Raw genomic sequence first — 11,168 nt, 5'->3', positions numbered from 1 at the left:
TAGACAAATTGTTCAAATAAGTCACTAGGCAACACATTTCTCTATTAATACTTGTGTATTTTTGTTTGGATTTTTTTTTTTTTTTTACAAAATTGCAATTTACAGGAAAAGGAAGCTGTGCTGACTGCAGAGCAAAAGCATTTCTGTACTGTAGTTGTAGAAAAAGAAACAGTCCTCCAGCCAAAGTCGCATTATCAGAAAGAGTGAACGACACTCCTGATGAGACACGTTCCTACAGAGATGTACAGACATGATGGTGGTGGAGCGAGAAGACTACGCACATCATTTGTTCAGTATGGCGAGATTTGGAGTTAAAAAAAAAACAAACCAGGTGCGACGCTCCTCAGTCTGTATTCAAGTGTTTAAAGGGACCAGTTTTACTACTTTGGATAGATACAAGTTCAGAGAACATCACCAGTCCAGTCCAGGGCAGCTAGTTTTCTTCCTCGGGTCATTTCTTAGCCTTGCCTTTGCCTTTGCCCTTTCCAGAATCCTCCTTCTTCTCCTTGTTTGACTCCTTGGTGGGTTTGGCCTTCTTGTGCTGCAGGGAAGAACAGGAATGCATGTGTGAGAAATATACAGAAAGGTGAACTTAACACTTATAATGATCCCAGAGCTTGAATGCACTCACCTTAATCATAGCGTCTGCTTTGAGCCCCTCTCCTTCGTCTTCAGACTCCGGATCTTCCTGGCTTATTTCCTCCCCTCCCTCAAAGTCTCCTCCCCCACCACGGCGGCCTTTCTTCACCACTTGCAGGGAGTATGGTGTTAGGTGGACCTCTTTATTGTATGTCCGTGTAAAGGCGGCCTTTACCTGGAAGGTGACAACGACAGGTGTCAAAAGTTGCTGGTTGTTGGGACGTAAAGACATCCAGTTCTGTTCTCATGAGTCGCAGAGATTGACGAAGCAATTTGAGATCATTCACGTCATAACTTTGGTTTTAAAGGTACTTTTTGTTATTCCCTTCTGTAGATTTTTAACATTTTCACCACCACCAGGGGGCCTCAGTAGTAGCGGTCATTATCAGTAGGAAAACTTTTAAATGTTGCCACCTCCTCACCTTGGAGTCCAGTTTGGAGTAGGGGTCGGGCTGTCCTCCCCAGACGCTGATCTCCATGATGCTGTCCACGTCCTCCTTGATGAGCTGATAGTCGTCCAGCAGCTGCACGGCTTCGGCAGCGCCCTCTGCTCCGTGCTTCTGGAGTGGATTTAGAATCGCCTGTCGCAGGTAGTGCAGGTAATCCAGGTTGACCGCCTGTTTGCTGCTCAGTGTCCTGAAAAGAGCCAAGCAGATAAAATAATTCAGTGTTGCAGCAGCAGTTTGAGCTCAGCGATGTGTTAAAAGCATCATTTTAAGACGATAAAGAAGAAACACTGACTTTAAACCCATGTGCGAGGACAGCTCCTGCACGATGCGTGAGTGTTTATTGGTCGAGGAGTTCTTGCCGAGCCAGCTGGGGAAGATCGGGAATTGATTCATGTAGCCTCTCATGAGCTCGCCTGGTAACACACTGGCATAAATGGCCTGCAAATATGCACACAGACACACACAAACACAAGAAGAAGTATGATCAGGGGCTTTCATCAGAGAAGCACCTGTGTATGCATCCCACAGGGAGCCTTTCATCAACGTTCAAGGCTCACTGAGCGGCTTTCTGTCCTGTTTTTCACGCTCTCATGATAAGCTAGCTGCTGCTTTCACTATGATTAAAAGAAAATCTAGCAATGCTTTTGTGTGTGTGTGTGTGTGTGTGTGTGTGTGTGTGTGTGTGTGTGTGTGTGTGTGTGTGTGTGTGTGTGTGTTTGTTTGTTTGTTTGTTTTACCTGGGTGGGTAGCAGTGACCAGTTTTGCCCTGAGCGGATCCGTCTATCCACCAGATCGCCATCACAGATGGAGTCAGCCGTCTTACTGAGCAACACCAGGTGGGACTTCAGGTTGCCACTGCCAAAAAAAACAAAGGAAACGAGCAAATTTAAAATAAAAGTTTGACATCTTGGTCAATTTTACGCATGGGATGAAGCAGGTGGCCTCTCTCACCCTGCAGCAGCTGGGCGCACGTGCAGGTAGTTCTCCTGGACGAACAGCGGCGCCAGCGAGTAGTCGTGGAAAAAGAGGTCCGACTTGTCGATGAGGCTCATGCGGGCCGTCTCCTCCCCCGAGGCAAACACCTTCCTGCAGACGTCAAACGGCCCGAGCTTCATGTCCTTGCGTGCGCTGGCTGCGTCGGACTTGCACTGGTCGTACGTCATCACCTTGTCCTTGGCTGACCACATGCTGAGATTGTGGATCACCTGGAGAGGAAAACAGCCACAGTGGTAAGGAGGTAACCACAGGACACAACCATCTCAGGCTCGTTATGAGTTGACGCTTTGATTTCTTTACCTGTCGGACATCCTGATTGGAGGCTAAAATGATTTCGTTAAGAGCTGGGGGCGGGATCCTGATTCCCTCCTTGAAAGCAATGGACATCATGGCTCCCTGAGAAATGAAGAAGTAAGCGCGACTGTCATAGATGCTGTTTGCTGTGGTTTCTCTGGGTGACTGAAACTCTAGTGTTCATCACTCTGTCACTTAGCACAAACCCAACTCCAAAAGCAGCTGGGACACTGGATTACATATAGATAAAAGGAGGAGGAAACGATTTTAAAACCTCACTAATAAAATCCACAATAAAAGAAAACACAATTAAACACAGAAAACATCTCAAATGTTTAAACTAAGCTTATTTAGAATTTGATGGCAGTAACAAAAGGCTCAAAAGTAAGTGGTACTAAAAAGAAACATCTGGAGGAACATTTAGCAACTAATTGGATTAACAGGCAAAAGGACAGTGACATGACAGAGTATTAAAAATAAATCTTACAGAGAAAAAGGTTCTCAGAAGTAAAGACAGGCAGAGGCTCACCAATCTGCAGAAAACTGCAGAACAATTTCAGAATAATGTTCCTCGATGCAAAATTGTAAAGAGTTTGCGAATATTATCATCTACAGTTAATCTCCTCAAAAGATTCTGACAATCTGGAGAAACCTCTGTGCACGAGGACAATGCCGAAAATCTTCAGGCCCTCGCATTAAAAAACACACAAGTTTGTCATGCAAAGCTCTGATTAGTGTTTGCACATCTGGAAAGGCACCATCTATACTGAAAGCTATATACAGGACAGATGTGTGAGTACCTTGATTTGTTCCACTCGCGGTCTCTGGAAGCGGAGATCGAAGCAGTAGTTGGCCAAAGATCTAATCTTCTGGTGGTTCCGATCGTTGCACATGCAGATGATGGGGATCTTTGAATTTTTAATAAGGCCGATCATTTCCTACAGGAGCAGAAACACATCAATATCGAAGAAACAACAGAAATAAACCAATAAGCATGTGATCTAAAGGTCAGCTGGAGAGGTCTGAGGATCAGACTGAACTATTTTCTGTTGCAGTTGCTCAGTCGACCATCAACCAGCGCTGAAACCTGTGAGTGCTTATTTTCCACATTTCCCTAATCTAAAACTTTTAACTTATAAAAGTTAAGATCTCTACAGTCTGTAAAAAAAAATGCCGTCATTTACCTGAATTCCTCCGCGGTCCTCGTTACCAGCCATGCCGTCGACCTCGTCCATGATCAGCACGTGTTTACTGCTCACTGTCTGTGACGTGCCTGCAAAACGCCAAGAAACAAGAAGAAGGTTTAAGTGTCACTGATTAATCGTTTGTATGTTATGTTAATTTATTAAAAAGTTTGTCCAGCATGCACTTCATAAATATTGTAAAAGCACAGCCAGAGTTGCTGTTTAAGAAAAAGTGGAATAAATGAGCTCTTATCTACTTTAATGGAGAAGTCACTGCTGTACGAGAACAACAACCACATCTGTTTACCTTTGCTGTTTTAATAACAGCCTGTGCACAGACTGCGTGTCATTTTTAATCACTTGTATAAAAGGCAGCTGAAAGCTGGAGTGACCTTTGTAGAAGTTCTCTATGCTGGTGTTGTTCAGCGACTCGGCGACGACCTCCTTCAGGCTGTTTTTGCTGCGAGTGCAGCTGGCGTTCATCTCCACATAACTGAAGCCCAGCTCCTGCAGGACGACACACAGACGCAGTGAACGCGAGGCTGAGATTAGAGCGGCGTGCTCAATACGCACACAGACTGCTCACAATAAATCTGTGTGTTTTCACGCTGACCTCGCAGACCAGGGCAGCCGTGGTGGTCTTTCCCACCCCTGGCGGGCCGGAGAGCAGAGCGGCTTTGAATCCTGAGCCATCGTCTTTCCCTCCAAACTTACCAAACCGAGCCGCTGCATAGAAGAAAGCAGAAAAGAACACACGCAGACTTCAGCACAGACGGGTTTAAAAAGCTGAAATCGACCAAAAACAAATCACGTTCAGTCTTCTGCTACCTGCTGGTTTGCCGCTGCCGTGGTTTTTGTACCAGTTCTGCAGCCAGCGCAGCAGCTTGTTTGCACAGCTCTGGTCCCCCTGCTGGCCAATCACAGCCTTCAGAGAGCGTGGACGGTACTTGTCCACCCACAGCAGGCTGCCACCCTCTTCTGTGGGTGATGGAGATGATTGTTCTGGGACAGAAGAAGAAGAAGAGGTAGCAGAGGAAAGGCCCAGCTCCCTTCGCGCAGTTTGACCCGAGCCTCTCCCGGGTGGAGTCCCACCGTCTCTGGTCTTGGTACCGCGGCCTTGTGCCTGTCCCGTCTTTGAAGGGCTCGGGGTGTGAGGTGATCTGGAATTACCCTTAGAGGGAGAGATCTTCTGGGCCTTCGGGGTGCTCTTTGAAGCCTGGCTTGGAGGCGTCTTGGTCTTTGTGGTTTTGCTCTATGTGACAAAAGCAGAGGGTATAGAAACCCAGCGGAAATGGGTAAAATTCATCTTTTAATGTAAAGCGTTTATTCCGGGAGCAGAAATGAGCAGCTGTGACACAAGATAAGTTATATATATATATATATATATATATATATATATATATATATATATACATATACATACTTTTTTAGTTTAACTGATGTACAGAAGATTAAATCATACATTACAGGATAATTTCAATACTGACCTCAGCTTCCGCAGCGATCTCATACTTGGACTTCTTTCCTGGTTTGGTTCCGATCAGCTCCAACAGACCGTCTTCGTCGAGGATCTGGGTGCCGAAGCTCTCCGCCTGAGAAACGCAAGAAACAAAACTATGGAGCAAAATGTTTCACGTGTGTGTGGGAAAAATGGAGGATAATAAAGAAAAAAGGAGCAATTTTTATTATCATTTTCTGCCATTTTTTCGTATCTGGAGCTCAAACTGTTTATCCTTAAAGTCTATCTTAATTTATTGAATTTCCTTATTTTCTATCATGTGCATTGATAAAGTACTCATAACTCACATGATCGGTGCTGGAACAGCTAATCCCTGTGAGATAAAAGCTCGGGCTTCAGACAGTTTTTTCTATTGATGTCAAATCCTTTAATATGGTGATGCATTCATGTTCAAAGAGATAATCACCTTCTCCAGCTTCGATGCACCGCTGTCTCGGCCCTGAATCAGGTAGGTGGTCTTCTTGCTGACGTTGCCCGTCACCTTGCCTCCGTAGCGCTCGATGAGAGATTTGGCGTCTTCTCTCTCCATGGACTCGAGGACGCCGGTCAGGACAAACACGCAGCCCTCCAAACAGTTTTCTGCTCCCTGGAAAACACAAACCACGCAGGCAGTAAAGCAAAGGCAGCGCAAGCTTGCTGGCCAGCTGAACGATGGCGTCTACAGCGAGCACAGGTTACCTTCGGGATTTCCTTTGAGCCCAGAGCTCGTGGTCCATCTCTGTTCAGGAAGTTCCTGTAAGCTGAAGAGTTGGCCTTCTTCTTCTCTTGGTCGTCAGGGCTTGTGCTCGTGCTCTGAGACAGAGGCAAATAATCTGGGTTTTAAATTGTTTGAAGTGGATATTTTTATCTATATGCTCAGGTTTTTTCTTCCTCTGATCTGATAGGTCGTCTGTGTGGCTCACCTCCGGTTTCTTGGGAGAAGTCTTAAGTACGGTGGGCGTGGTTCCAGTTTTGGGGGTGAACGTCTTCTCTGAGATAGATGAAGCGTGGGGCTCCTTTTTGGGAGAAATTTTCATCTTAGTAGGGGTTTTGCTCTTTACCCCTTCGTTCTTGTCATCATCCTTTTTCTTCATCATGGCCAGTTTGGAGCTGGCTTTTACAGGAGCTGTGGTCTTTTTGGGAGACGGACTAACCACATCTTCAGACACGCTGGTCTTTGAGCTGCTCCCAGGGGCGGCAGCGTCTGTGGCTTTCTTTTTGGGGCTCGTGGTCAAGACTTGTTTTTCATCAGAGCCTTTGCGAGCCTGGATGGTTGGGAAGACAAAAGAAACAAGACTTGAAATAAACTTGAGAATTTAATTGCACAAACCTTTTTAACGCTTGCAGCCTTTACCTTCTTCGCTTTTGGCTCTTCATCCAGCATGGCCAGCGTTCTGGCAAACTCCTCATCCTCGTGGACCTGTTTCTCCAGCTGAGAGTGAAGCAGCAAAAACATGAGAACAGCAGAAGAGCTGTAATGAACTACGGGTCAAAGCCATCTGTCAATTTACTGAGCAGCTCTAATTCAAAGTCAAATAAACCAGCAGTGGCTGATCAGCCTACCTCCATGTCCTCTTCCATCTGCAGCTGCCTGGCGATTTCCTCATCGCTTATCAGGTCGTCTGTGAGAGTCGGCTGAGGAGTTTTTACAAAGGATCGTTACTGAGTCATGAGAGGATGAGTAAAAAAAACAAGGAAACACACACAGAAGTAATGCCTCAGTACTCACAGCCTTTCGTTTGGTGCTGGCTACCAGCTTCTTGTCCGAGCGCTGAACACTCGCGCTGCCAAAGTAATCGAGTACTGATGTGGGGGTTTGTTTGGACTGAGGGGGCGGAGCTGACTTTGGGGTGGAAGGCACAGGAGGAGATTTTGGTGTGGTTTTTCCCTGGGTGGAGGATGGCTTGACGGGAGACTTCCCCGACTGTTTGGCGTCCGCTTTTGTCGTTTTTGCGGCGCCGTTCTGTTTGGATTTGGAAGTTTTCTTCAAGGACTGGAAGTTGTCGCTGTCTGAGTCTACAAGCAGAAAAGAGAGGCCTCCTATCACGCGTTTATAAAAAAAGGACATTTTCCCTTTAACGCTGGGGTAAGAGCACATCTGAAGCATCACCTGTTTCAGAGACGTACTGCACGGGATCTTTTTTGTTCGTCTTCGCTTTCTCTTTGGGGGATTTCGACTTCCTCACTGGCTCCTCCTCATCTGAGTCTGAGCACAAACACAACGCATCACTAGAACCCTGCACAGAAACGGGCTGCAAGGCTCCAAGAAACTCAAAGTGGAAGGGATCATGAAGAAGATTAGGTGAGGAAGAATGAGCTGTGATTGGTCAGGAGCACATGTGAGACTGTTGAAAACTACAACATTTTGACCCTGCTAGTTCTTCTAGTTCTGAGGGGGTAAAAATTCAACTTTTATAGGGGGCTAATAATTCTGTCCTCATCTAAATCTACAATCTATTTCCATTCATCTTTGGATGAAAATATGAGGCTAAATCTTTTGTAAACTTTAGAAAATGTGTGTTATCTTTTTTTTTTTTTTTTTAAATCCAGATGCACAGTAGAGCCTGAGGATGCTGCAGGTCGCTGAGTCCCCGCATACATCTCATCAAACAGCAATAAACTACATTTTAAAGGAATGTATTTTAACAAATCCTTTAAAAACCTTAAGAAAAATAACAATGCTGTGACACCGAGACATCACTGTGGAGGAAATGCCTACCCGAGGCTATGACTGCGTGCTTCTTTCGTTTTTTCTCCCCATCCTTGCGTTGCTCCTCAGTTTTTTTGCTTTTGACCTACAGAACACGAAACCACAATAAAGCCGGATAAACAGGATGAAGAGGAACAGAGAAAGGAGACAAGGAGAGGGGGCAGCTCCTCACCTTGTTGGCCTCTTTCTTCTTCTTTTTCACCTCCTCGTCCGTTGACGAGGAATTCTTCTTCTTCTTCTCCTGTTTGTCATTTCCGTTCGGGGCAGGTTTCTGCACCGCAGGCTTAGCCGACGTCGGTGCAAAGAACCGCCTGATGTCCTGCACACACAGAAGAGTACAAACTGTAAGAATTACAGAATTACGTAAAAGGAAAAAACAGGGAAAAAAAAATCACTTTTATCAAAACTATACATCCTGACTCATAAAGTGCCTGGGAGTAGGAGCTACGAATGCAAAACTATTTCATTCTTTGACATCTCAGTGAGACTTTGTATCCTTCCATCCTACCCCATCCACATCTTTGCAGCTCAAGCACATGATCTCATTTTGCAAATTAGAAAAGATGAATTTCACAGTCAAAGGCAGCTATATTCATTTTTTCCCCAAAAAGTGGAAATCTTTTATTATTTTAATTATTTACCAATCTTGTCTGTAGACTAGCTCACTTATTTTATACCTATTTGTAGTTATTTTGGTTCCCCAATAACTTATTTTACTTAAATCCATTTTATTATGCTTACTCAGATACATAAATTAATACCGACTGGCCCTCCTTGATAATATATTCATACCCACTAGTTCCTCCCTATATTTTCCCTAATTGAATGAAGCCATCCTCTTCACTCTGCTGCTCCCATTAGTGGACATAACCACCATCTGTCACACCAACCCTCTGCATGTCCTCACTACATCTATGAATGTTCCCTCATCCTGTCACTCCCAGTGAAAATCTTAGCATAAGGACATTTCCTTATGCTAGGTTTTATGAGTTTACACCACGAGTCAACTTTTGATTTTACATCAGTTAATTTTGCTTTTTTAAAAAACAAACAAACAAACAAACAAACAAAACGATTTTATCTTTAGTTTTATTTAAGTGAATTAAAATCACCTTATTGGCACCCAAACAAAAACAAACGTATTCAAAGTCAGCTCAGTCTTTTCACTCATGCCACAGATGTTGCTGCTTCACTGTAGCCTGCAGTGCAGCTGTGAGGAAGCATCTGCACCTGTGTGTGTCCTTCTACACCCACTGCTTCATGGTTTTCCTTTAAACTGTCACCCCTCTGCATGTTAGTCAGTGTGCTTCCACAGCAGACCGCACAGCTACACAAACTACAAACTGTACGCTCTTACACTTCACAGATTTCACCTTCTTCACCTGCTGCTCAAAGCTTCACCTGAACCAAAGGATTGAAGTTTATCCTCTTTAGCAGGAGCTAACTGCGCACTGCGCTTCATCATCATCATCATCAGTAGCAGCAGCAAGGTTTAACCACACAACAGCATCATTTCCTCCATATTTACCCGCTGTGTTTATGCACACAGGCTCCAGGTTTGAGTGAAAAAGCAGCTGAAATATGTCACGTACCATTATGAACGCGCTTTCTCGCTGTGTTGGTCTGTTATCAAAAAAAAAAGTAAGAAAAAGCTTCAACTGCTTGGCGCGAAGCAAGAGTCCGCGGTCGCCTGGAAATGACGCTCCGGCAGCTGGTTGGCGTGCGTCACCGCGTCACCACGAGTACGTTTTTTTATTCGACTAAAGAAAACCTAAATGTTTACAGATATGTCAAGATAAATAAATAAAAAAAAGTTTAAAACAATAAATAACAAAAATTATTTTTTTGTTGTGGTATAAATTAGCAGATTTTTTTTTTGCATTCATTTCTTATTGTGAAGAATTTCCGGTAAAATCTGCGCGCTTTTACCACTGAAAGCAATGAGCTGTATCACTGATTTGATAATGCTCGACTTTCATATCCATAATTGTAGAATTGAAAGTAAAATAAATAAATATATGAACTAAAATTAAACTCAAAAAATGACCACAATACATATGGTTTGAGCAATCAATACAAAATAAAAATAAACTGTAGTGTCTGCACTGTTTGAATATTGTTTAAAACTTGAATAACCTACAGATTCTGACTAAAAATGCAAATACAAATAAAAACAAAACAAAACTACTCTCCCGGAGGAAAACACCACTCAAACTACTTCCTTTCATTTTTTCCCCCCAGCAAATCCACTTTCTTGCTTCCGCGTTATTGTTTGTTCTTTAAAAAATAATAGTATGAAGAAGAGAAGCGACCTGGATGTATTTAATCCGAGTTGTATAGCCCAAATAATTTATAGATACTGTGAGGAATGAAGGTTTAATCTTTTTTTTCTGCTCCTCTTGCATTTAAACGTGAGACTTTCACACAAACCACACATGGTGAGTTTATGAAAACCTTCAGGTTAGGTTGCATTTGAGTTCCTCTGGTTTTTAGAACAGGTTGTCTGTTTGACTCCTGGTCCTCCTGAAGATGTTCCTGAGGTCAGACAAACGCCTCACACATCAAACCACCTCAGTCTGTGTGAGACTGAAGTATCAGCGCTGTGAGGAGTCTGAAATGCTGTGCTAAGAACAAAAAGTAAAAATCTAGGTAACAAATGTGACATTTGTTTTAGGCAAGTCTTAGGGTTAAATCTTTTGCTTTTAGTAGTCTGTGTTCGATTACATGTTCAAAATTAAAACTTGCCATTCTGGCAACAAACCAGTGGATGTGCTGGAAACTGTCTGTGAACCACTTTGGTCCTCAAGAAATCTCAGTATTTTCACAAGCTCCTCAGTGAATCTGATCCATCAGTTTTATTGTTATTATAATGAACTACAAGGAAAAACTGACCATGAGCTTAGCAGAAATTTAACAAAAACAGTATACTTGTATAAGTAAAAGAAAATCAGTTTTGGGGGCACAGTGTTGTAGTGTTTAACACCGTCGCTGAGCATGATCCCAGCATTCTGTCCACGATGTACTTTGCATCTCATCCTGTGACAGCAGGGATCCAGCCCATTCACAGCCCTTAAGTTCATCGGTGATTACAATGTCTTTAGTTTTAGTATTCAAAACCTGGCCGGTGAAACAACCTCTAACAAGCACTGTTTGATTATTAATATTCATCCTGAATTTCTTAAATCTTTCCTCTGAAACAGAACAACTCAAACTAACAGTGAAGCTAAACTAAAACAAGGAAATCCACTGAACAAAGTGAAAATAAAAATCTTCAAATCTTAAACTTCTGATGATGGGTAGAACTACCCCAGTGACTCTTTCGTGTGCAATTTATAACAATATCAAGATTTTGCTGAACTATTCTCAAAAACCAATAAGAAAGGGAGGCAGAGACTGGA

At 43.4% G+C, this 11,168-nt stretch overlaps 1 protein-coding gene across 1 annotated transcript; it reads right to left on the bottom strand.

Annotated features, from left to right (window-relative positions):
• Positions 1-36: 36 nt before the first annotated feature.
• Positions 37-9,497, bottom strand: rfc1 (replication factor C (activator 1) 1). The gene is made up of 23 exons (XM_004564299.5): positions 9,363-9,497; positions 7,943-8,089; positions 7,780-7,855; positions 7,171-7,266; positions 6,790-7,076; positions 6,624-6,695; positions 6,415-6,492; positions 5,984-6,325; positions 5,760-5,873; positions 5,488-5,667; positions 5,050-5,154; positions 4,391-4,814; positions 4,176-4,288; positions 3,955-4,069; positions 3,563-3,651; positions 3,179-3,316; positions 2,385-2,480; positions 2,040-2,293; positions 1,826-1,943; positions 1,381-1,526; positions 1,062-1,275; positions 632-814; positions 37-541 (listed from the first exon to the last, which is right to left on the bottom strand). Exons 1-23 carry the CDS (start codon positions 9,363-9,365, stop codon positions 452-454), a joined length of 3,480 nt encoding a protein of 1,159 aa, XP_004564356.3. The 5' UTR covers positions 9,366-9,497; the 3' UTR covers positions 37-451.
• Between the last annotated feature and the right edge of the window lie 1,671 nt (positions 9,498-11,168).

The sequence above is a fragment of the Maylandia zebra genome, linkage group LG6 (assembly GCF_041146795.1).
Source record: "Maylandia zebra isolate NMK-2024a linkage group LG6, Mzebra_GT3a, whole genome shotgun sequence".
Lineage (NCBI taxonomy): Eukaryota > Metazoa > Chordata > Actinopteri > Cichliformes > Cichlidae > Maylandia > Maylandia zebra.
This window is presented reverse-complemented; position numbering and strand designations above follow the sequence as displayed.